This window comes from Hippichthys cyanospilos, chromosome 8 (assembly GCF_059441005.1).
Source record: "Hippichthys cyanospilos isolate Australia breed blue-spotted pipefish chromosome 8, RoL_Hcya_1.0, whole genome shotgun sequence".
Lineage (NCBI taxonomy): Eukaryota > Metazoa > Chordata > Actinopteri > Syngnathiformes > Syngnathidae > Hippichthys > Hippichthys cyanospilos.
The window spans coordinates 17,003,400-17,031,016 of NC_142376.1; the positions used below are offsets into that span (position 1 = coordinate 17,003,400).

The window sequence follows — 27,617 nt, forward strand, 5'->3', positions numbered from 1 at the left end:
GCTACTGTTCATGCATCAGCTAATACCTAAGACCTGAAACAATTTGCAACTAAGAGATGTATGCCATGGTACTTAATATACTTTGTAAAATGTTCAATAAATAAATTGCACAATCACGCGAGTTTGCCTTGACCAACTTTACATGACCAACCAACTTGGAGGTTTGCATGTATTTTCTTATCAATGTAGTATGCACACTTCGAGCTTGTGCATGGACTCAAGTCAGTCTTTTTCTGCAATGTCAAGGACTGTGCGGATTAATGGGAACGAGTTAATTGGTCGAGGAAGGCAGTTTTATTGGTTAGCCAATACATTACATGTATAATAATATGCAGTCTAACCCATGTAGATACATGACAAAAAAAAAAAAAGAAAAGTAACGTGTTACTGACCATTATTTCCTGTCCGGTCCGAACCTAACATAATAGTGCTTACTATATCAAACAAACATGTGGTACGATTGGAATAAACTATTTATCATACCGAGCGTAACAAAAAATACATGCCTTCCAACCCAGAGGGCTATATCTATTAAATTAATGTAAATCAACAGATTCATTGATATTGCAACTTATAATACAGTGCGCCCAATGGTCCGTAAAATACAGTACTAGCGAAACAGGACTATAGTCTGAAGAAAAATGTTTCTGTTGAGAGTCAAACATTTAATTTAAGTAGGCAAAAACCTCTACTGTTTTTGTGTAAATCAGCAGACTAATCTACAAACTAATCATAGGCCTACCCCTAACCCTTGTCTTGGAAGAGGTAATGAAACACATTAATAGTGAAGGACCTCCATGACACCTTCCAAAATTAGGATACCTATCAATGATGTTTAGAACTGTAGCTAAACCATTATGGATGACGCATATCCTGGATGTAATTACCTGATATAAGTTACAGTTGAATGTGACACAGGTTAAAGCAAAATGGAAAGGGGACAAGGCCAAACATGGTCATAAAGGACAGACATGGGGCCCAAAGACTGTACAATAATTTGTCACGCCACACAAATGGATCTATGCACCATGATGTGTTTTACGGTATGGATCCAGCATAACATTAGCCAGATGGAAAGCAAGGGGGTTGTACTACCGCACTTATGTGGACGAGATGTTACAGGGGGTAATGTTTTAGTAGCTGTGGTGAGAAAGAGGGCAGGAGGGAGGAAGCAAGGGAGGGAGTGTCCAGAGGGGCCTCACTTGGTACAGCTCCCTCCTCAGCTGACATGCAGTATCACCTGTCAAAGTACTTAGATAATTGGATATGAGAGGGATCACAGGCTCGACACTATAAGCAATGATACTGTCAGCAGTGTCATTGAGAAGCAGCAACTTCTTGGACACGACAGAGAAAAACAGAGCAAGAGGCTGGGGGTAGAAGTAAAATTATTTTCAGCAGAATGACGGGGCAGGGAGCGTACCACAAATCACCTGGCATCAAGATTCTTTCACCTCACCAGAAGGAGTGTGAGGGTCACTACTACTTGTGTGTCATGTAAAAGAATAAAAATAAAATTGCCTTCCTGGAAGAACGACAATATATTCTACTTTTGGCACGGCACAAAGAACTTGAGTGTAACGAGTTTAAAGTCAGCTTCTACCATACAGTCAAGAACATTCCACAGGGCACACATAAAAGTGCAATAGGTCTTCATGAATATTAATGGAAACACTGCAATCTCCTAAATTATCATCATATCAGATTCAAGGTAGAGTAACTGAGTACTTCCACCAGTTGACCAAAGCTTAAAGGTCTCCCCATAAGAGGCACCTCAGTGTGTCATTTATGTAGTGATTTTAATATTCCTGTTTCATTACAAATGCACAGACTACCCCGACCCCCATCCCACTTTTTGCCCTAAGGAAATCTGTAGAATAAATGCAATACATATTCATTTTGTTCAAATGATTCCTCATCTAATAGCTCACCTCACAGTTTGCCCTTACTAGCGGAGGCAAACGAAACTATTGCTCTGAGCACAGTTCATCTGGGTTGCCTCAAGTTAAATGAAACCTGCACACAGCTATTCTACTAAGTATATTGACACAAAATTGTGAACTGCTCTACACACATTCATATTACCAGCCATATTTTACCCTTTTTTAATAATGATATTTCTTTATTGGTGGGGCTTCTATGGATGTTGTTTGAAAGTCCAGTGATTGGAAAAGGACCTAACATAGGTGTGAATCTTAAGGGACACTGCGGTTCAGAGTGTTTATGGTCTTGGCTACACATGAGAGGGTTGCATTGCATTGCACCAAAGAGGTACAAAGCATGACATGCAGTGACAGTATTTACTGGCCTCTGGTAGCCAGATAGACCCATCTGTCCTCTAACATCTACAAAGGATCACAAAGAAACACAAATGCAGATATAGCACACATCCATGCTCCGTATTTGTGACTCACATAGTTGGCTTGATAAGTGGGCTGCTTCCCAGGCGAAATGAAGGTAGGTCTTCTGTGACTGTACCCTTTCTGAGAAGAAACTTTTCAGTGAGATCAAATCCTGAAAAAAAGAGGTTTGTAGAACAGGGCATTTCAGTTTATTTTAATGTTAGATTATATACACTCCAGATGTTCTGATGTCGTATATACAGTACCTGTGATTTCAAGGGTTTCATCTAAGCTATCAGAAAACCTGAGTACCTCTACATTCAGTAGAGGACAGGAGTGATCTAACGGAAGACAAAACAAGACAATGACATAAGCAGGTACCATATTGTGCAGTATTCTAATCAATGTTGCATTTTAGAATAGGAATTAGAAAATCCCCACAGGTTTATTTATCTCACATTCTCCATAAATATTTCAATTAGGCTCAAACAGTCTCATCACACACGAATCAAGTGCATTGATTGTGCTAGCTAGAAGATGGCTTGTTAAGTTGGTCAAGTCAGTTTTCATAATTAGTCACTTTTTATTCACTTGATTTATACACCCCTTCACTAGTATATTGCCCAGACTTCAGAGGCACAACTGTGATTATTAAGTTAAACTCATTCAATGCCAGGGATATAATTTTCAAGTTTTTTAAGAGTCCGGACATTCATTCCCAGATACTTGAACAACCTTCATTCTGTTTAAAGTATAGAATCAACTGTTGTTTTCCTTTTCTTTTTTCTTTTTTTTTTTTTATCAGACAGAGAGAGGCTTAAAAATGTAAACATTTTAACATTTTATAAACACTGTCTAATAAAAAAAAACAGTTGATTCAAAAGTATCTGGAAATTAATGCCCTCGATGTACTTAAGTATCAATTTAATACTTAAATTTTGGGGATTTGATGCCCGGACTCTTAAAAAGCTTGAAAATACGTCCCTGGCATTGAATTTGTTTGAGTTAAGGTTCCTTTTTCAGTACAAACCAATCATGGACTTTGTTTTAAAGTGGGTTATTTAATGTAAATCATTAACATTTCTATGGGGAATCTGGTTATAGAGTGAACATTAGTTTGTAAAATCTAATTACATAATTATTTGCACATTAATGCACATATAAATATTTCTTCCACCATGAAACACAAGTGTAACGAAAACCGATAAAAAACATAAGACAGGGGAGTGGATCCAAATGGTAGGAAACCAAACAAGATCTGCAAATGAAATTAAAAAGAACCAGCGAAGTAAACAAATCCGGCATTACAAAAACAAACACGATGAACACGTCAGAACTACAATGTGTGGGATGCCTGAATTGCTTAATTACTCCAAGCCAATTTTTGCATGTTTATAAATGTATCACTTGTGACTGAGGAGGGCAAAAAGTGAACACTGGCGTACTTACCTGTCCGTTCATTAACTGCCATTCCAAAAATGCATGGGGTTACAACTACAGTCCAGAGAAAAGCAGTCCATTTTAGTAGGCAGGTCATGGCTCAGGCACAATAAAGCCGTTTCCTTGAAAACCTTAACAGAGGCACAACACCAAATTTCATTTTGAATCCACTCTAACAGAATCTGAAACAATTTAATATGGTTGATGTTTTCAAAAAGAAGCCTGCAATCACATTTACTGCGGTCCCTCAATTATCTTCAAAAGCATTCTCTTCATTTTGAAAGACAGCAGTATGATTATTGATGTAATTTTAATTTAACTGTTTGATTGTGTGGTTTGTCAGTACTTTTTTCAATGCACTCTGGTGGCTGAATACTCTCCAAAAGCCTGGTTGTGCATCACTATAAAATCCAATGCAAGTTATCCTTTATATCTTCATGAAGTAAGGCATGTTTACTCCTTGGATCTTATGTACTATTTTGTTTATGACGTAGGTATTTGCCATAACCACAATTTAGCTGCTGAATTGTGCTATAACATATGTGGGAATTAATATTTAGCAAAAGCGGACTCATTACTGTATATAATGCAAAATAGCATTGTCTGTTATGCAAATTCTTAAGTAAGTGTCATTGTCTGTGCAATTCTCTGTATTGTAGTTGTATAAATTAAAAGTATGCCACTCCATGATGGGTGATTCTTGTCATGTTTTACTTATGCTATGAAGTATTCAAGTTGGCTGCATGTGCAGTATTAAATAACTTTTTCTTCAATCCATGCATTGTCAACGGTGCTGTGATGAAGAGCCTCACATGAAAGCAGTGAACCTAAGAACCTTAACTTGTAAGCATTTGCATTACCCTGTAGCACAATAGCATTGACATTGACATGATGCCACTTATTTATATGAACAATACTGACCAGATATTACCAACCAAACTCGAACATATTTGTAATACAGTACCTTATATACCTTATAAACCGCTCAACAAGTTTTCATCTCCAGGCACTGTGGATATTGGTTTCTTGGAGTTGCAAGCCACTCAGTGTTTTGACAAGACAGGATTGCAGATGAAATTAAAGTTTGCAGTATTTCTTTTTTTAAATTTGGTGCTTAATTTAATTAATTTAATTAGACTTTAAACAAATCTAATTGTTTTCACCATTTTCATTGAAGGACTATGTTTGAAGGGCATCGCCTGCCACCGATCACTATTTCGATGACATTTCCTGCAATTAACATGATACTCTATTTACATTGCACCAAAGGAAATAGTGCACTACCTTATTCATAGAACTTTTTATGTTATTACAAAGGCTGCAAAGGCTAAACCTCACCAGTTTGTGCTGTTTTACAGTCAGCTTTCCTGCCATCAATTAAGGGTGTTCCACAAGGCTCCGTACTGAATCCCACCTATTCTGTTCACTAGTTAACGCTGTGTCTTCCATAACATTTCTCCACACAGATTTTTAATTGAAGTACATATACTTTGTTACTGCACCTCAGTAGATTTTTCACATATCTGTGCTTTTCTTCATTAAGCATATTTTTCAAAGTGTTTTTTTCCATCTGTATTCTCCCTAACAAGCTGTGTTACTTGTATTTACCGTTAGTCATTGTACGTACCATAAAGCCTTGACCAAATCGTACAAACTGTAAAAAAGAAAAAACTCCTGTCTGTCCTGATGTGGCAGATATCGGTAGAGGGATGTACTGAAAATAAAATGCTAGTAATAAGTTATTATATGGACGCACATGCAGTGTATGTCTCTATTTTATCGCCACTTATTAGCACATGCAAGCATCGTGATGGCCAGGCTTACTTTGCTCTTGAACCAACATGTAGAGCTTTAACAATTTAACTAGGAAATACAGTACATAATAAATAATAAAAATAATAATAAAGTGTTATAATAAAATAACACTATTAATAAAAATAATAAATAATGACAACGAATTAAATGAAAACAGAATCAAAATTGTTACCGCATAGATTTTATTATATTTACTCCAATACTTAACTACATCTAATAACAGAAAATAACTTTTTATACTTAAGTACAACAAATCCATTCCATTAGGAACTTTACACATGCAATATTCTATAAGTTGAATCTACTGTCAACAAAAATTTTGGCCCTATAAAATATTTGTGCCTTTACTCAAGGATTAAATGCAACTAATAATGTGGTATGTTCAAAGAAAACTATTGTGGCTGATTGAATTAACAGACCCTGATTTTGTTGGAGAACCTTTATGCGGTATGGCAAAGTCTTGCTTAAGTAACATTTTATGAAATCGTGTTAGTTTAATGAACAACTATCATTTTGAGCAGCACAGTGAAGCATTATACAGCTTACATTCTTATCTCAGCTTGCGCTGTTATACATAACATGCATGAGTCTGCGGACATACTGGCACAAATAGCACATTTGTCGGCCGTCTTTGAAATCGGAGGTTCACAGCTCAAAATGAAAATTGCAACTATAGTTGTTGAAGAGATGTTGGTATGCTTCACGACTACTGTCAAAGTGCTTTGAGGCAAGGCACCAACCTTTTGCCCCAGCTTTTTGCATGACTGCATGGGTGGGACCTGGTTCACTGTCTGGTGAGCAGCACAAATATACAGCAGTGTTGACATGTGGGATATATATATATATATATATATATATATATATATATATATATATATATATATATATATATATATATATATATATATATATATATATATATATATATATATATATATATATATATATATAAAATATGTGTGTGTGTGAACTGAACTTCACTAAAGAGACAAACACACACAAGTTACACTGCAGCCGGACAGCATGGAACTTTTGGCCCATTAGCATGATGGCGCTCAGGGATGAAGTGACAACTTGAAGTCAAGCATGGGACAAGCAGCACTACAGAGGTATCACGTTCCTTGTTTGTGTGAAGACGTGATGTTATTCTTAAATTGTACACAGTCCTCACTTTGAGCAGAGCCCTGCACTTGGACCATGTCTGCATGACATACAGTATATTCATGACATACATATCAGACGCATCAATCCAAAACTTTGGAACTAAATAATGAATGCTAGCTTTCATATGCACGTAATAAGACAGGTGTCTTGACAAGCTGATGAGTTATTTTATGACGCTTTAGCTTAATTACAGCTCAATTGTATAAACCCTCCACCCCAATACTCCTGCCCCCAAAAAAGTGTTGTGAGCTTAGGTGATAAACTGCCACTTAATTTTTAGGGGTGCATAGCGGTTTATTTCCGACGTGTGAATCCCATTTAGCTTCAAAATTGTATTACCAACCTGCACATAGTCTTTAAAAAAATGACCAAATGAACAATTTGGCGCTGCATGTCGGTTTAAGAAGGAAAGAAGAGCTGATCAGATTGTGTAAAGTGCTGTGGTAAAACGCGCAAACGTGGGCATCCCTTCGAATACTTCATTTATTCGAACATTCATTTATAGGAGTTAAGTACTTACTGTTGTAGAGAAAGTTTCCTAAGGCAGCAAGGAAGGAAATACAGCAAGCAGCGCATAATCCATGTGAGATAACGATCAGTCCGACTGCGGGTTTGAGGACTTGGAAATAAGTCACAGTGGGATCGCCTGCTGATAGAGCTCCTTATTAGTTACAACCAAGTGGCCCTCCCACTCGACTGTCATTCCACGCAGGAGACCTACAGCAAAACAAACACACGACACTGACAACAAACTCACGAGTCACAGCCAAGTGTACAAGCGCACCGGTTATTCTGCGTCACTATCGTTACATTTTCTCAGTTCGTTAAAAAAAAAAAGTGACAGGCTTGATAAGGATGGCAAGATAACATGATCGTGTTGAAAAAAAGATATTCTTCGTATAGTTATTATGCGGTTATTATATTAAAGTGTCACAGAAAAATTGGCTCTATTAACTATTTTTAGAGTTTACTTGGCAAATCATAGCGAATCAGTTCTTTAATTATTAAATTATTCATACCATACCATCAAATATTTAGAATGTTCAAAATGGCAGTTATTCAGAATGGCTTTAAAACATTGGTTTTCTCAGGACAAAATGCACGAGGTCAGTTCGAAGAAAAAATATTTTCAGTGAAGCAAAGTAGTGACCAGACATCCTAATTTAACCAGGCACTCACAGAGTAGGTAACAGATTTAACACCCTGCAAGATTGAAGTGCTTGATGAACAGTACAGCGCTCATGCTGATGACGTCACACGTCGATTATATATTTCTGTAATATACTATATGTCAAAAAAAATACATACTGTATGTCTTTGACTTTGTTTTTCACTTTTAAACTGTTGTTTTTGTTTTATAGTGACTTAAAAAACAAAAGATAAAATTTGGGATGAAATAAAAGTGCATTTCCGGCACACTGGCGAGGTAGCTCCCACATTAATTCCGTTCATGCCCGATATTCCCTTACAGATGCCCGCACCAGATGTGAACCGGTTGCATGATGTGAAATAATTCCTGACTAAACCTGTCCATGTTTCCTTTTGAATATCTATCCATCCATCCATCCATCCATCCATCCATCCATCCATCCATCCATCCATCCATCCATCCATCCATCCATCCATCCATCCCCACATCCAATGAAGTGTTTAAAATGATACAATGTTGATTTCTCACCCTAAACACGCCCAAAGTATTAATATTTTCTTTCATTGATGCATTTCGAACAATTCTTTGCTTATTCTCCACTCTCACCGTTGCTCCACCTGAGCAGATAAATATAACTTGCAAAAGGTTCTGTGATGTAGCAGATCCACGTACTGCCTCTAAACCATCCCCATACTGTCTGCGCAGGAGTAAATACACGCTCAAATTACACAAGGAGATGTTCAGATTACCCGAGGAGACGTTCATGTTTTTACTTTCATTTTTCAACTCGTTGGACAAGTAAACAGCAACATTTCATTTATTATTTGAAAATTTCACTGTAGAAAATACCCAATTGGCGAAAATGTGAGTTTCAGAGCACACAGCCAGTCAACAAAAAAGTCTTACTGGATCCCCCCTTGATACATGTTTTCTTTGTTGGCAACCCCGGCTCATTTCAATCGCAATAATGGTTGTGTTTTGGTTGTTTGGATTTTCTGTTCTTTTCTTTTCTGGAGTTTTGAAGGCTTTCATTCATGTGTTCAAGTTCATGTTCTGTTCCCCTCATGTCTGTCCTCATCAGTGTGATTGCATCCACCTGCTTCCCCCTCACTCAATCGTTTCTTGTCAAGGTGCTCCGCGTTGTCTCATATGATGTGAGTATATTTAGTGTCCAGTTTCCTTTCAGCTCCTGTGAGGTCACTGTCTAAAGGTCTTACTGCTTAGTTGGAGCTGTGTAGTTGTCAACCGTGAGTCAGAAGTCTTCGGTTTTCTTTGTTACTTTGAATGGTACTTTGATTTTATTTGCTTTGTTGCTGCGCTGAATTAAGTGATCTTTTTTTTTTTTTTTTTAGCACATTACCCTCCTGCTTCTCTGCATTTAGGTCCACAACCATCATGCATCATGGATGTGACAAAATTGTTGTAGGTCCATAAATTAACCACCCATGATTCAATGAAAAATAATCATTCTCACTTGAACAAATATTTTAATAACACACCGTTACTGTCCAGCACAACTGCTGGAGGTGAGAAGGGGTCACATGGTCAAAGGTTGTCTCCATTTTAACAACTTTATTGTAAGAATAGATTTATTCGATGAATTCTATACATGAGTAAATGGATGGATGGATCATGTAAAAAATATTTTAATAGCACCCTTGTGACCACCCAAAGAGGTGAGGGAGGCGTACTACACACGGTCTGAGATGGTGTCCATTTGATTGTGTAGTACAGAGGACCCGCGTGTTACAAAGTCCCTGACTTACGTTATTTTCATGTTGCGACGTGGAATACTGAGTTTTTTCATCCCCTCTTTATGATATATTTCCAGTTTTGCAACTGTTATGACCCTAGGAGCTTGGCTGTATTTGTGTTGTTTCATCTCCCTCTGCAAGCGTTTTTAGGTATTTGCACTTATTTTCAGTTGCCGTCCCTGCAACGCGTCACTAACAGTATTGCTATTGGTCGGCGTCTCCTCACGGAGATGGCGGTCTGCTATTGGTCGGCCTCACTTGTTTCAAAATGGCGGAATGGTGAAGCTTTGTTCGATTGTGAGTGGTTACAAAACCGTATTTATGGTACATTTTACTGCTTAATTCAAAGTTGAAATGGTTAGCCATGGGTCCCAAGATTGCTAGTGATGTTAAAGAGAGAAGCAAGAAGATGATTTATACGGAAACAATGCTAGAGATAACCCTTATTAAGGAATGTGGGCATAACAAACGCCACTCAAAGGTGAATAAATCCTTTCCATATTTTTTATTTATGATGTTTTCTGATTGTATGCATGAATATTATATATACGTAGCACTTACTATACAAATTTTTTTAAATGTATGTACAAATTTGATGTTTTTACCTGGGGTTCTAAACGCATTAGCCATTCACATAGAACTGGATTACCCGTCATACGGCAAATTCGCCTTATGACCCCAACCACGGAACGGATTAATCTCGTAACACGGGGCCCCAGTGTACAATATAATCTCTCTAAATTAATCCCAAACATGCAAGTGATTAAAAAAATAAAAATGGCAAAAACACAGAAACAACTTTATATAAATATTCTTAATGAAAACATGCTGTGCTAGTCCATATTTATTTAAATCCTAGCCTTAGCTTCACATCACCATGAGATGTATCAAAAATTGCAGACAAAAATACATGTACAGTATAAATACCCCAAATAATCATTTGTACACACTATCCACTTTTGCCCTCACATTTAGCTGTTCTTCATGATGTACATACACAACCTCCATGTGCTCTTCCCAGCCTATCCTATGAGCAACATATTTTGTTGCTTAAATTTGTACAAATCAGTTTATCCAATTAATACTATAATTAAACAAATACATCAGTATACATTCATTAATTAAAAGGAATATCTATTAATTCTAAATATTTGTTTTTGTTAAAATTATTTGCCTGGTTTGTAGCATTTGTCAGTTTTCGCTAAGAAAACCAGGTATTTCCCCACTAACAGGTCATCTAGTGCTGACTGACTTCAAATTTGAAGGTATTGATTCGATTGGAGAATTTCAACTGCTCAGTGTTTGGCATTAAACATTGTGTCATCAGTGTGACCTTTTACATTCAAAGAAGTAGAATAAATCATTTTAATAATACCAGAGAGTGCAAAGTTGCAGGTTTATTGGTGTCACTGAAAAAGATCTTTAAAAATTATTCAGACAGTTCAGTGTCCACTGTGAAATGTTGATAATGAAAATAAAAATGTGTAAAAAATAGATGATCATGTTTGATATATTTTTAATATAATTAAGCGGTTGAAAATAATTTCTACTGTTCACCAATATGCTTTTTCGATGGTAGCTGGTGTCAAACGCATAAAAACGTATAGTATTTTTCATTTTTAATACATTTATTGATTCTCATCTTTGAACTCATGTGATCTGATCTGAAAGTGCTTATTTTACATAAACAGGTTGCTTGATTTATAGAGTGCATCAACCTAACTAGACTTTGAGGTCAGTAAGTTAAAGAAAAGAGGAACATATTTTAACGCACTCTCCCTTAAAAAAGCTATTCCTTGATCAAAGTGGCGAAGTTCTATGGCCACTTATTATTACTATGCTAAAAAATGTTATAATATAGTCACACATATTAGTCTTGAAAAACAGCAGGAACAAACTGCAACACATTGCTTTTTTAATGTATTACATGATAAACAGAAATAAATCAACAAATGTGCTCAAAACAAATCACAAATTATAAATCAACACATACACAATAGTTCAACTGAATGCAAAATTTTATAGACGTTTTGAATACCAAACTGACCCTGAGGCTGCTCTCAATATCGTGTATGAATGTGCTTATGTGCATCTGTTGATAATTATATTTGTACTAGGAATGTTTGCCTTTATTTCTTTACAAAACACACACACACACACACACAATGTTTGCCTTGAATTCAATTACATCCATTTAGTCTTACTCATCCAATGCACTTTTGTTGTAAGGCACCTGTCTTCATAATGTGTTGTTAATCTCTGAGCACACATGACCATTGATGTGCATTTGCTCGGCTGAGAGGAGACATACATATGTAGACACAGAAGACAAAAAAAATACACAATTACACATCGATTTGGCCTGCAGCTCCAGTACAATAAAGTCCTCATGCAATATGGCCATGTAGCTGATGTGAAAGAAAGAAAGTACATCAACAACAAACACTTCTACAATAGCTATGAGAAATTTGTTCTGAGAAAAAAAAAAATGTCTGGTTTACATCAATTGTTGAAAATGAGGTACTGTCGTGGTAGACATGGCATACGTAGATCCTGTAACCAGTAATAATAAGCATATTCAAACTTAGTATTTCATCAACAATTATGTATCTATGTTTTACTTAATTGTTCATCAACAGTTATATATCCGTCCATCTGTCCCGCTGTGCTTCCATCCATCCATCTTCTACAGCCGCTTAACCTCACAAGGGTGGCAGTCTTGCTGATGCTTATCCCAGCTGGCTTCAGGTAAGAATATGCAAACTGGAATTATTTAGTTTGATTTTAATGTGTTGCGCAATCTGCAAACATTACAGTAAATTAATACATACTGGTGCAATGACAATGCTATTTTTTTGGTGCATAATATTTCTGAGGGCTTGGACACTTGCATGTGAAATTTGAGGCTGACACATACTGTACACTCAGGTTACAATCAATGTTCTGTCTCAAGGGGAAATATGCAAATATGCTTTCTAACCAGTGATAGCACAGATGGGATAGTTGCTCAGTTTAAAAAGAGCTAAATATGAATATACATATCAATTTGATTTTGATTTGATTTAGTGAACATCAAACACAACACAAATGGAAATTAAAACGATTATGGAATAAAAGCATCAACAACGGATATAGTGGTGCAGTAGTTTTCATGTTCAAAAGGAGTAGAAAGAAGTTCATGAATTTATCGAGTCCTAGTCCTTGTTTTTGCTAAATTATTACATGATATTCAAAGACTAGGTACATTACACATAATTAAATAAAGCAATATATCATAAATAAAACAAAACTGAAATACACACACCTTAATTCACAATTTCACATCATATCAAGCTTCATGCCTGATTCATGATTCTAGCATGAAACTTTATATTCTCACATTTGCTTCATGTATCTTAGACTTTTTTTTAATCACTTGTGCCCCTCAAACTGTAACATCCCTCTCCTATTTCAAAAAATGTTAGAATACTGTGGAGGAATTGTTAGTTATTTGTACTGTTTTGAATTCAACTAAGTCAAAACTATTGAGCATGTTTAATTTAATGAATCATGAGTTAGTTGGTTCCGTATATTTTGAATGGATGATAAATCATATAGTTTTTTTTGTATATTTAATGCAAACAGAATGTTTGTTTGTCAAAAAGACATATACTGTGAAGTAATGTGCTTCTAACAACGAAACTTTGTGAATGTGTTCTGCAGTCAGCAACTCATTCCAGAACATTCATCTATCCATTTTCTAGAGCGTCTCTCAAAAGTCACAGGGTTGCTGGTGCCTATCCCAGCTGGCTTCATGTAGTGGGCGGGGGACACTCTCAACTGGTTGCCAGTCAATCATAGACAACCAACCATTCATGCACCCAATTACACCTAAGAACAATTTAGTATGTCCAATACATACCATGCATGTTTTTGGAATGTGGGAGGAATCCAGAGTGACCAAGAAGAACCTATGTGGCCTTGTGGAGAACATACAACGTCCACACGGGAAAGCCGGAGTGAGGTAGATTTGAACTCGGGTCCCTTTAATTGTGCTGCTGACGTGCTATTCACTGCTCCACGAGTCGCCCATTCCAGAACATGTCAACACAAAAAAAATGAAAAAGAATCAGACATTTCCAAGCAGCATGCTAGGCTAAACATAAAATGAAAGAAGACATCCTACTTGATATTCATATTGGCAAGAACAAAGTAAGCACAGTATTGACAGATTAAATTATGAAGATAATAAAATTATGAAGATAATAAACATGAGAGCATGTTCCTGAAGCCCAAGTGCCCCAGTTTGACCATTCTTTAAATAGATTATTAAAATCACGATTATATATGTTTCTTGTAATTTAAGTTGTATAATTATTTCAAACTTTTCATTATTGTGGTGATAGTGGTGAAAAGAAGTTGATTTGTGGGGTAAGTCCCCACTGAATGCACAAGATGCAAATGCTAGGGCGTTTTAATCAATGATGCAAAATATTTTTTTATTGTTTTTATTTCTGCTCGACAAAGTAATACGGTATTAAATTGGTGCGTCACTACGTCGAAGATCGCGATGAATGAACGCCCATGCTTCGACGTATGTCGTAAGCGTCGACGTGATGACATCACTATAACCACGTGGTTTTGTTATTGAAGGAAGTGAAGATGGCTGCTCAGTCTTTTCTCACGGAGTCGGCTGTTGGTTGGTCTATATTCACCTTTATACTTTTGGTAAGCACTTTTGGACTTGTTTTGTTACACCACCGTTTTTAGCATGAAAGAAACATAGCTTGAGATAAGATTCATTTCTCTTAACCTGCATTGTTAATAAATTTTCGGTCAACATGGCTACCGTTTTTTAACAATAATACTGCCGCTTAAGATCTGATTTAGTCAACGTTTGTTCTTACCTATGCGGCATTTATTAGTTTGTTTAGAAAATTTGAGTGTTCGTTCATTATCAAGTATGATTAGAAAGCTGTATTTTTCTTGCAGCATAACCACATTACGAATTTAGAAAAATGTCATGTTGAACATAGCTTGTACGTTTTAAATTAAGAATATTAACACATTTGCATAGCTCTACTAAACGCTAACTTCAACTTCTAAAAACATTGGACTGATTCATGGTCTGGATCGTTTTTTTTTTTTAATGTTACTAACATTTATCAATGAATTTTGGAGAAAGTTTGCAGCCTTGAAAACAACTATAAACATAAGTTTGAAGGACTATGAGATCGTAAACTATCAAGAAAATAAAATAAGAATTTGCCAAAGTAATGATATTAGGTAAAAACGAATCCCGACTAATTCCTGCTGTGTGCGCATTGGCCTCTATGGTAGTTTGCTGACTTGAAGATTGCATCGAGAACACCGTGAGATACTTTAGAAAAATAATAGGATTGAACTCTATTACTATAACTTATTTTTCAAAGATGGAGAAGAATTTGTTCCTTTCAGCATTTTTACATTAAATATGTGCATTTTTCCAGTGTTTCTATTAGAATATGTTTACAGTTATAGGTGTTTGAAGCCTATCACTCCTAAACTGAGTTATGATTTCTCATTAGCCTGATTTCCCTATTTTGCTTTGAGTGCACATTGCAGTCGAACTGTTTTCATAGGGGGAGTTATACAGTATGTGTTTGCACTGTTATAGGAGGGAACATAGCTAATTCGATTCCCGAGCATTCTGAACCTGGTCTCCTCATTGCCTTTAAATTAATCACAGCTGATGTGCATGGTATACGTAGCTGAAGCATTACCGACTTGCTGGTTTCCATTCAGAAGATTGACACGTACAAAGTATGTTTGCAAGGAACTGGTAAAAGATCTCTACTTGTGGATAATATAAAGTTGGCTGCTGTGAGGTGGGCACTTTAAGAATACCCTTTGCCCCTGATCATTGGTCAGTGTGTGACAGATAGTTCAATGCTTACTATTGTCATATTTATGATTGAAATATGATGACAACTACTACACACATCCACCTCTCTGGGAATGTGTCTTCGGAATACATGAAAAGTGCCTGCCTGCACCTTTATCAAATCCACCCAAAACTATTTTTTGCCACTTAATCTTCAGGTACACCAGAGTTCTGTAAAAAAAAACAAAAAAAAAAAACAAACAAAAAAACCCCCAAAACATTCATGGTGTTTATGGGCATAATTAGAGATGTTGATACATTTTGACTATGATTAATTCTAGTTTCATGACATTAAGTGGTGTTAACTTTATTTTGTTTATATTTTACGCTTATGTTAATCATTTTATACAGTCCCAAAGTTAGTACAGTTGTTCTAAAATGAATGCTTTGAAAGTAGCTCTGAAGGCTTAGTACATAATTAGCTGCGACTATTGGCTTAGCTAGATACTGTCTGGCTGCCATTGACATTGTTGTATTCCTTACAATGCAAAGAACTGCTCCCTAGTTCAACACCACCACAGATTAATCTGATTTGGATGCAACACAAGCATCATCATCTGAAGGGAAAAAAAAAAAAAACAAGCTCTGAAGGAAAGAAAAAAAACAAGCAGAAGGGCTTAAGGCTTGTCTTTTAATTGATCCTTCCTATGTCTTTATCTGAAGGGACTAGTGTTAGAAGTGTCCTCGCTTCCTACCTCATGTGTGCCTGGAATTTGACTTTGTCGTTTGGGATTTTTTTTTTCATTTGACTATCTCTCATACAATTTTTTAGGTGTAGTGTGTTTAAAATGTGACAAATAATGACATGAAATACAACCACACAAAATAGCTCATCTTTCTCCCAATCAAAGTCCATTTATAAATTTTCACTGTGCTATTTTTTGTCGATCATTTGATGTGTAAATTGCAGTAGCAACTGGGCTTGTTGCACATTTTTTTTTGTGCCACCGATAAAATGATTTTGGAGAAATAGTAACAAAATGAATAAAAATAACAAAAATAATTTAAGTACATCCTTTTTAGGAGGAACTATCTTTAAATCCTTAAGAATATTTCACTCTTGGGTTGACTTGTAGAACCATAAAATATAGCAGACAACAAATATAAAATAAATTTACTTCAGATTTGTTTAAAAAATGCTCTTCAGCAAATGAATATTAACAAAGCACATACAATCACATTCTACATACAGTATATTAGCAGAGTAAAATGAGATGTTTTATATCCTTCAGAAGGTCCTTTTTTCACCTCATTGTTCAATGTGGAATGGTTGCTAGGGCAATCCAAATACCATATTTTTAGGAAATTTGTAGAGTCCGCAATTAGATTAAAAATGAATAATCATAGAATTTTTTTCAGCATATTAATAATAGTAATAATAATCAAATAATAAGAATAATTATTATTATTAATTTGAAGTAGTAGTATTGTTGTATGATTGTGTTGTTTGAATGAATTTAAATGGAGGATTTTTGCTCAGAAGAGCAGTGTGGGCAGTAGGTCATATATTTTGGCAGCCAATAACTGCCCGAAGTCAGCGAGAATAGGCACCAGCAAACCTGTGACCCTCGTGAGGATAAGCAGCTCTAGAAAATGGATGGATGGATATATTATAAGTGTGCTTGTCCAGATGTTTCTTGGTTAACAAGCTACTTCCTGGTTCATGGGCGATCGAGAACTAGTTGTCTTGACTGACAGATGTGCTAAAGTCATGTTGTTGAAGTGAATATAAGCGTAGACAGAATAAAATTAATAATAGATGTCTTTAAAAAAAAAAGGTTTTCAACTGATGATCCAGTATTTTATTTTATTTTTTTCTACAAAATTTGGCATTGTTGCATAGCGATATTTTTTACTGGCTTACTTGGTCCAAGTCTGGATAAATGGGTTGTATGAGAAAGGTAAAAAAATTGGGAGAAAACAAATGTACAATTTTTTTTTTTTTTTTTTAATGGATCTGCATTATTAACTGTGACGAGTCACATGGGGCTTTATTGTGGCAGACTGATTTGCACGCCCACTTTGAAAAAAATGTGGACACCCTTGCTCTAAATTGTTCTTAAATGTGTTCGTGAGAGTGAATGTTTGTCCACCTTTGTGCGCCCTACAATTGGCTGGCAACCAGTTAAGGGTGTACCCTGTGCAATGCCCGAAGACAGCTGGGATAGGCTCAAACACTGCCACGACCCAGTGTGGATAAGTGATTATAATGATGGAAAGATGAATGGACGTCACATGTATGTTGAAAGCTACATGTATTATTGTTTATTTATTTTGTATTTTTTTAAAGGTCATCCTTGCTTTCTGTTGGGTCTACATCCGCAAATTTCAAAGTCGCCAGGAGAGTGAAGTTGTTTCAACCATCACAGCAATATGTGCACTGGCTATTGCGTTGATAACTTCCGCACTTCTTCCCGTGGATATATTCCTTGTCTCCTTCATGAAGTACCCAAATGGCACCTATAAGGTTTGTATCTGCTATCTGCTCTGCTAATAGCCTCGCTAAATTCTATCAAAGAAATTGGCTTCCCTCAGGCACCTTTTAAATAGTTTGTAATTATCTTTCAGAACCAAGCTGTATGGATTGTTTTTCTAGTCTTAAAGCTTAATACATTTCTTGGCTCATGAATTCTGTTACACTTGTATGTGTTTGGAGACAGCATGCTCAAAGACAACTTCTTTTTAATAGCATGTCATTTGTTGTATTGGTTGGGAGAAACTGTGTTTGCGCTGACTGCACATCAGGTCCGAAGTTTTATTTTACAGAATAAAACAAGTAAGTAAGAGTAAAATTTATTTTCTTTTGAAAATAGATATTTTCAAAACCTATCGGTATTAAAAATCAGAGCAACAAGATATAAAATCATGAATATGGAAAAACATGTTTTACTGAACGATTGGCTATATTTACTTACATAATGAAAACTAGGCCCGTCAAACAAGTACTTGCTCATGCATAGACCTAATTACTCCTGAAATTGAGGACAAGACTATCATCATGACCATACCATCTTCATCTATTTAGTTAAGCTGAGTATGCCATCACCCGCCATTGCTCATAGTGAATAAGAACAATAGTGAGATGCATGACAAATATTAGATGTGTTTACACACAACTTGTGCATTAAAAGAAAACATTTTGCTTCGTATACAATAATTGCATAGTTGCTCTTAAAAATAGTTTTACTTGCAAGATTAGCAAGATGTTTTGACATGTATTTTTTTCATTCTGTTTTTTTTTTTTTTTTTCTCGACATCTAGGAATGGGCTGTCAACAATGAGACAAGAGCACAGATTGAAGACACTGTCCTCTATGGATATTATGGTATGTATTTTCCCTTTATCATTCAATGTTGTTAAATTGCTTATGTGGATAAAATGTGGATCAATACCTCATGAATTTTCAAATCAAAGGTGTATTTCTGCCCTCAATATTTTTTCCCCCTGTGACTTAAGGCTGAATGTCCTTTACGTTGAACATAATAGCAGTGTTCTGTCATTCATTGACTCAAGTCTTATCCAGCCTTACTCTTGGTCTCACAACTAAAAATACCAAAAGTCATTAATTCACTAATGAGTTAATAACATTGCACTGAATAATTTTAACAGTACTGGCATCACATCATGATATTATCAAGTACTATCGATGACAAAGAACAATTGAATGATAGATATAGAACACAAAATGTATCTGTGACAAATTCATTTAATCAATTAAATGCTTATTTTCAAGTTTGTGGGGACCTGGGCTGGCCCCCAATCAATCACACGGCACCTATTGACAGAAAATCATTTGCATTAATGCCATCAATGCGTGCCCTCTTGCCTCTGCAATATCGGTGGCTTCAAAGAGTGACATTAACATACCCCTAAATTTCCCTCAAATCCTGAAAATCCATGCCTGTTTAGGACTTAAAAATATAAGAACGTGTGCCTAATAAAGGCTGTTTTTGCCTGTTAAGACTATCATCCGAAGGCAGCCGCAATGTCCAGTTTTAAAACATGCTGTAAACTTCATAAAATGTAAAATGCGTGAAAGAACACAGTCCCAAACAGAATGCATGATGTTTATATTTAGAGTATTTGACTATGATTACAATAACAGGGCCAGAATCCAGACTGTTTTGCTTATCCCCCTCTCTAACATAAAACTATAGTGGCACTGAAATGTCTCTATGATTGGCCTGCATGTTTGGCTTTGAGTCTGCTGTCTCTGATGACAGCAAATTCAGCCATTCCAGAGACACTATCACACATTTTCCAACAGCTGCTAGCCTAAAGTGCCTCCAAGCAACACTGTTATGCACCGTCTGTTAAGAAATGACAAGCTGTCTCCTTGCTTCGACAGCTCAATCCAATGGACTACTTCCACTGGTTATACGACAATAAACTTTCAAAGCAGCATTCAAGGACTGTTTCCTGCACATTTTATTTCAACATTCAAGAGACAGCAATCAATTGTCCTCTGGACATACAAATACAATTTCATTTCTGGTTTGGATTAAGAGTAACCTCAAAAATATACTTTCCTTAGTTCAGATGCAAGTCATGAATAATTCAGGCTTAGTCTTAGAGGTTGCATCCCTACAGTCCGTTAATTCAGTTATTGGCCAAACTGTCCGGAAAGCATGTCTATAGAGAAGTAATTAAATTTGTCTTGCATCAAGGGGTGCAATATTTGGATTTACAATTTTAAGGATTTGACCCTGAATCTCTGTGTGAGAGAATTAACTCTCACACAGACATTACTTCTAGTTTGACTGGCTGCTTCGCTACTGGCTGGCTACTTCGCGGTTCTTCACTTTTTCGGTAGCCAATAACCGCAACAAAAAAAACCCAAAAAACAAGGGATTGTCTTGTGTATATATTGAGTCCACAAGTCCAACGAGATATGACGAGATTTTTGCAAAATTGTCAAAATAAAAAAATAACCACCATTTCAAATTTTCCAATTTCAAAATGATTTTTTTATTCAGTAGGCAGCAATTAACAATCTAAGGTTTTTCCATTTCAAATTTTCCAATTTCAAAATGATTTTTTTATTCAGCAGGCAGCAATTAACAATTTAAGGTTTTTCCAAATGCTGCTGCGATAACTAATGATGCAGCTATAGACGTATGAGCGCGGAGCGACTCGCAGAGTCATGCACGCACACTGACCGCCATGTTTGAGGAGTTTTTGTCGTAACGCAAAAAAAAAAAAATGGCGTAAAGAGGGGACAAAAGAACGCTGCGGTCAATGTCGCAAGGTGAAAAAAAAAACGCAAGCCAGGGATGTCGTAAACCGAGGGTCCAACATTAGTGTTTTTATAACAGACATGTTGTGATGTGTCGGTCAGTGGTCACGCCAAACAGGCATTGAGTAAAGGTGGTAAAGAATCAATTGTTGCATTATGATGACGATGATACAAGAAGATTATTCTGACCTTTCAAAACCTTACAAATTTCCACGGGAGTTTCCTCTTTCTGGTGGACTTTCTTAACATTCTCTTTTCTAGTATTTACACACTTATTCACAAAAAATTCCAACAATGGCAAAAAAAAAAGGCGAACAAAGGAAAAAAAAGAATAGACAACGCAACAACGCAAAAAATGCTAAAAACGTAAAAACAGGAAATAACACTTCAAATCTGGACAAAAATCATTATTTACAGTACCAAAATATTTACACTAACCCTGATTCAATAAAAAAAACAAAACAAAAAAAACGTACAAATAATCCACTGATATTCTGCCAAACTTCACATTGTATATTATCGATGGATTGCGAAGACTCTCTGCTTTCAGAATCTGTTGAATTACATTGACTAATGACTAACCCTAACCCTATTGCAAAAGAATTGGGAGTTATTATTTGAAAAACGTGTAGTTTTCTGTCATCACTCATCAGGTTTATTTCTGTAATATTTAGGTCTTCTGTATTATTTAGGTCTAATGCTAATGAGCTACAATAAAAATGTGTTAATAAACACTTTTTAACGTGTCAATAGACACTTTTTGTAATCGTCTTCTCTTGTTCCTTCTTCTTCTAATCCTCCAACCCTTCTTCTTCTGCGTCCTTAAATGGCTAATGCTTGCATGTTAACGAGCTACGATGGAAAATTACAGCATTTTTTTTTGAAGTTTTCATCAGGAAATAATGTGGGTTAATGGATCTAAGGCTTTTTGTGGACTAACTATTTTACTGGATTATGTTTGCTGGACATTTGTCGATGAAATTAAACCTTAATGGCTTTTGATATTTCTGTAACTTTTACAGGCTGGAAAGGTGAGTTGTGAAAGGTGAGGTGACATAAAGTCCTTGGCTTGTTCTAATTAGCAACTGCACCTCATTTGGTTATGTTACAATATTGATTGAAGTTCACACCACACCAGACCGATGGGCTTCTTACTGTGAAAGTACTGAACTAAGATAAGTCACTTCACACATTTACCAGTGCATTGTCCTCCCCGTAGCGACCATATTATAGTCAATGGAAGACAGGAAACAAACTGGCAAAACAGTTGGCTTGTATTTTCATCCCATAAAGTGTTGGCAGCTGACCAAAAAAAAAAAAAAATCAGTTTTGTGTTTTTATGGAGGGATAATTTTAGTGTAAAGTCATCTGTACAGGCAGACCACTATTATTTACAGTAATTTCCAATGTTCAACCCAATTAAGTGTCCCTTTTAATAGATTAATAGCAGTGAGGAACATGGGCAGCTGCCCAAAGTGAAGTTTCATTGCGGGATTATCACATGTACAGCAAGCCAGCGACCCTAGTGTGGATACGTGGATAAGAAAATGGACGGTTGGATAATGCACTGACAACTGCTGTGTACTTATGACAACTTTTATTCATCATAGAATAAAAGTCTCTAGATATTTATTTGATGTAGCAGTGCTGCAAAAGATTTATTTCATTTCAGTAGCAATTTTCTAATTTCAAGCAAAACAGTTTGTTGCTAGTTAATCCCAGGCACCTGAGGCAAGGGTTGCATGCATCCATGCATCCATCCATGGCAGTTTATCCTCACAAGGGTCGCAGGCATGCTGGTGCCTTTCCCAGCAGGTTTCGGGCAGTAGGTGCGGAACACCCTTAACTGGTTACCAGTCAATTGCAGGGCACACAGAGACGAACAACCATTCATGCACCCATTCACACCTAAGGACAATTTAGTATGTCCAATACACCTACCATGCATGTTTTTAGAGTGTGGGAGGAAGCCAGAGTGACTGGAGAGAACCCACGCGGGCTTGGGTAGAGCATGCAAATTCCACACAGGAAAGCCAGAGCAAGGTGGATTTGAACTGTGCCACCGAGCCGCCTGGGTAGTATTAATCTATAAAGCTACAACTATATAACAAAGTATATTTATGCAAACGTACAGGAATGGCACCGATATCGATCCCTATTGTTATGAAATATTGCTCGCTGTGGCAATCACTCAAAATGTAACTGTAAATCCAGCATGTTTTGATAGTTGTTTTGCAGGGACCTTTTTTTTTTTCTGGTTGCACTTGGTGCCTTATTTTTTCCAATTATGCCGACTGTCCTATACAGGTGACCTACGTTCATGTCCTTTAAGACATTATTAATAGTATTTAGGAAGAAACATTTCACTTTTCTATTTACCAGTAGGTGGAGACCAAGCTCCACGTGTCCATCCGTGAGTCCAATCCAAATTTTAAAGTTTACATTCTTTTTACTGTAATATATACATACCAAGCAGCTGTTTTTTTAACAATACCAGATGTTACCTTTTTGGTAGTTGGACAAATTACATCTTTCTAGTCTTTTCCTTAATGTTACGTACAATACACAACTTAAACATAAATAATTAAATCTTCACACATATTAGTGCTATCTCTGGAGAAAATGTTTTTCATTATAAATATTTGCCACTGTTTTGCACAAAGGTAGATGACAGGTTTGACAGCTATATTACGTATTTGTTCATAAAATACACATGGACAAAATTACTATTGATACTACACTGTTGAAAGAACACAGCAGTTATAAAAATAATATTTGGCAAGTGTAATGATAAAGATTTCATGAAAATTCAGACATTTGTTCTGAATTTATTCATCCATCCATCCATTTTGTAGAGCCACGTATCCTCACTAGGGTCACAGGCTTGTTGATGATGATCCCATATATCTATCTATATCTAAACTCATCAGAGAGGCTTAGACAAAATAGATGATACTCTTGACCTAATATTTTGTTGCACAACCTCTTGTGGCCATCTCTGCAATCAAATGTTTTTGCAACTTTCAAAGAGAATGTTGCACCTTTTTAAAAAGGGTGTTTTGGCTCACTTCATGAGCAAATTGCTTCAGCTACCTCAATTTTGAAAGGAGATAGACGCCAGAAAGCTTGCGACCCCTATGAGGATAAGCGGCTCTAGAAAATGGTTGGGTGTTTTGGGTCATTGTCATATTGATACACCCATCACCTGCCATTGACACCAAGATTTCTAACATTTGGCAGCATGTTTCTCTAGAATACCTTCATACTGTGTATCAAACAGGTTTTGGTAATATTTGATGAACACCTGACTTTGAAAGAAGCCTAGACACTTCACTTTATACATTTCCTTTGATTGCTTAGTTCCTCATAAGCAGCAGGCAAAAATAACTCTGGGCCCTCTAAATAAATCATTGGCTTTCTCTCATTTTTAGTGTCATTTGCAGGAGAAGCTCTAGAAAGGATGGCATCCACTTGTAAATGTACTACAGCTGTTTTGTTGCTTTACCTACATCTAGACTGATCTTGATTCTTGCTTAAAGTTGTTCCAGAAAACCCTCTTTAAGGGTTCAATTTTCATTTTCCCTTAGCCAAAAGATTACAATTGCTGTGAAATTGGATTAAAAGTAATGAGATTAGTAACAAAAATCATTAGCATGACCATATTGTGGAGAATTTTGTTGTCATGAGATCTGAAAACAGGTTAATGTTTTTAATTCATCCATTGTACAGACTGCTTATCCTCATGTAGTGTATAGTTACCATAATTTTTGGACTATAAGGCACAACTTTTTTTTCTCATAATTTGAGTCCTGTGGTTTGCAGTCAGTCTAGTGCGTCTTATCTGCATTTTTTTTTTTGCTTGCTATCTGGAGACAATCCAATCATATATCTTCACATTTTTGCTGGAGCAACCTCCCTCGCTCGTCTGTCATTTAACTGTTTTTTGACTGAATTTGCAATGTCCACAGAATATTGTATTCTATTGCTATACAAATATGCTACATACAAAATGAAACATTAAACTCCCTTCTTTCAGCAGAAAAGAAATCTGTACTTTAGCAATATCCATTATAATACAGCAAAGTTTTGTCAAAATTCACATTTCTGTTGAAAAAAAAACAGAGATAAAGATCTTTTTGGAAAAGTATAAACTGTATTTCATTTCAAACAAACTTTGACCATAACACTACTATTTTTTGGCTTTCCTCCTTCCTGCTCCGCTTTTCTTCTATAAAATAACAAACAATACTAAAACACTACAGAAGGGCTTCTGAGAGCAAAATAATTTGTCTGTACAGGGCACACATTTATTAAACTGGACTACAGCCATAGCTTCCATACAAATTTTGGTCTTCCTCCTCCACTGAATAAGTTTGTAATTTATAGAAATATGCGCGGTTACCACATAATATTGTTATATGAAGCATGTATTTTCCCTATCTCTCACACGTCACATTTTCAACATTATGGTATGTTTGGTCGGTAATTCTTCATGATAGCACTTACTTCCTCGTTGTGGGGAGTGGCCGGGGAGGCCTCTCGGTTGCTGTCAGTGGCACCGCTTTAGTGTTTCGAGCCTGGATCAGAACCCGTTTCACCTTTGTCATCCTTTTCATCGTCATCAGCATCTTTCTCTTGAGGGAGATGATGTGACATCCACGGAACTCGGAGCAATCCGCGCAACACAGAGCTAACCGGGCTGTCTCTGTCACCTCCGAAGAGGTTGTTCCCTGGGCGGCTATTACTTTACGCTTTTTTCACCACTTGTCTCGTCATCCTGGACTTTTTTTTAATTCCTTCTTAGACTGCTTTATGAATCATTCCTCTAATGTTATTTGTTAGTTTTCCTCCATTTTCTTTCGTTTTTTTTCTTATTCTTCAAAGCTTGCTAGCCACTCCCCCTTCCTGTCAATTCTTTTCTTTGTATTTGCTGTCATAAACTCTGTTAATCTCTTACCTAAGGCAATCCGACCATTCAGTTGTCTGTGTACAAAACATCCATCCATCCACTCATTTTCTAGAGCCGCTTATCCCCACAGGGGTCGCAGGCTTGCTGGTGCCTATCTCAGCAGGCTTCGGGCAGTAGGCGAGGGACACTCTGAACTGGTTACCAGCCAGTTTGTCACACCGAGACGAACCACCAATTAAGCACCCAATCACACCTAAGGACAATCTAGTATGTCCAATTCACCTGCCATGCATGTTTTTGGAGTGTGGGAGGAAGCCGGAGTGCCCGGAGAGAACCCGCGCGGGCTTGGGGGGAACATGCAAACTCCACACAGAAACCAGGACCTTTGAACTGTAAGGCGGATGTGCTATTCACTGCGCCACCAAGCCGCCGTGTACAAAACCGTGGCGGATAAATGGGTCACGGAGCTTCGAGGCTGATATTTTTAATGAACCTATTTTTAAAGTCAGTTTACCTGACTTGGTTGACTTTTTTTCCCCAGTCCTAATAAAATATACTCTACATCATATTTCTATATCCGCACCATCCTTTTAGATGAATTTGTTATAGCAGTCCACTGGTTTGTGAATTCCATCTGACAGTAAAGTTTCGTCCGGTCATACAATCATTTATGCACTGCTTCTTACACTTCTTAATATGAAGAAAGTTTTTTTTTTTTTAAAGTTTTTTAACAACCTCATAAAGCATGTTTGAGTGGAGTTAAGTGATGGTATTAAAGGTACAAAGAACCCTGCAAAGAGCATGTTAAGTCATTAATAGTAATGCCCTAATATAACTTATTGTGCTAAAAGCCTCCAGTGAATTTCAATCCCTTGATGCATCTTCTGACCATAAAAATTGGATCAGTGTGCATTGTTTTTTATTGGTGCATTGTTCTAGTGATGCAGCCTTTTTAACAAAGGAATCCAACGCAGGGCCCTGTGTGCCCTGTAATTGGCAGACAACCAGTTCTGGTTATCTCCCGCCTACTGCTCAAAGCCAGCTGGGATAGGCACCTGCAAGCCTGACCCTTGTAAGCATAAGCGGCTCTTGAAAATGGATGGATGGATGGAATCCAACGCGCATAAAACTCGAGTGAGCATCAGCTGATTGTAATTTAATGGCACAGTCGGTGTGTGCATGAAAAACAAAAGTCAAAAACAAAATAAAAATGTTCCATATGGACAAATTTAAATATATTCTAAGTTTGATGAGGCCTTCGAGACAGGTTCTAATGGGGTTTTCAACCCCCCCCCGGTCCCAAGCTTTGCTCATACACTTTTACCCACAAGGTATGTCCCTAATGTTTAGGGGAGATGGAAGTTCTTGTCATTGTGCCATTCATCTCAGCAAATGCCTGCATAGGCAGATATTTTCATCAATCTCTGAATTCCTTTGTCAGGGAGTGTCTCAGAAAGAAATGTCCCCTGGCATTGAATTTTCACATAAAATGTAATATATTTCACCTGTCAGCAAGGGACAAGCTTCTAGGTTCCAATACCCTTGTGGACGGCCATGGTAAGGTGAGGACAAGGGTCTAATGTTTCTCATTAAGCCTTACACAGCTCTGTGAGGTATTCTGCAGCTTGCAATGATATATTTGATGGTACTACCTTATTTGTGAGCTACTACACAGTCTACACTGATTTTACAGTGCATCCTCATTAGGCAGTCTTTTATGTCTATCTAAATTATGTGCAAAATTTGTTGAAATGTCTTTCTTTTCATTCCCCTTGAGTAAATGCAATACCGCATACAAAACAATGGGAACTTGTAAACGAGCACATTTAATTATATTGTCCTCTGCTCTGGCAGAGGGGATAAATGTGCTAAACTTTTTATCCCCAGCCATTTGTTCCAACCCTG

The 27,617-nt window shown here is 36.7% G+C and overlaps 2 protein-coding genes and 1 long non-coding RNA gene across 3 annotated transcripts in view; 1 reads left to right on the forward strand and 2 right to left on the reverse strand.

Annotated features, from left to right (window-relative positions):
- col19a1 (collagen, type XIX, alpha 1) overlaps positions 1 to 7,393 on the reverse strand; it is a 138,486-nt gene extending 131,093 nt beyond the window's left edge. The window contains exons 1-4 of the mRNA XM_088421108.1: positions 7,282 to 7,393; positions 3,792 to 3,913; positions 2,609 to 2,683; positions 2,415 to 2,514 (exon numbers count right to left, since the gene is read on the reverse strand). Coding sequence (XP_088277234.1) covers positions 2,415 to 2,514; positions 2,609 to 2,683; positions 3,792 to 3,879 — 263 coding nt within the window. The 5' untranslated portion in view covers positions 3,880 to 3,913; positions 7,282 to 7,393. The remainder of the gene's footprint in view (positions 1 to 2,414; positions 2,515 to 2,608; positions 2,684 to 3,791; positions 3,914 to 7,281) is intronic.
- Positions 7,394 to 11,815: 4,422 nt separating this feature from the next.
- On the reverse strand, positions 11,816 to 25,686 carry LOC148420351 (uncharacterized). The gene is made up of 3 exons (XR_015866372.1): positions 25,310 to 25,686; positions 13,567 to 13,717; positions 11,816 to 12,428 (listed from the first exon to the last, which is right to left on the reverse strand). It is a non-coding gene; the product is annotated as an uncharacterized LOC148420351 (long non-coding RNA).
- Positions 14,289 to 27,617, forward strand: part of lmbrd1 (LMBR1 domain containing 1) — a 54,140-nt gene continuing 40,811 nt past the window's right edge. The window contains exons 1-3 of the mRNA XM_088421109.1: positions 14,289 to 14,372; positions 17,858 to 18,034; positions 18,829 to 18,892. Coding sequence (XP_088277235.1) covers positions 14,307 to 14,372; positions 17,858 to 18,034; positions 18,829 to 18,892 — 307 coding nt within the window. The 5' untranslated portion in view covers positions 14,289 to 14,306. The remainder of the gene's footprint in view (positions 14,373 to 17,857; positions 18,035 to 18,828; positions 18,893 to 27,617) is intronic.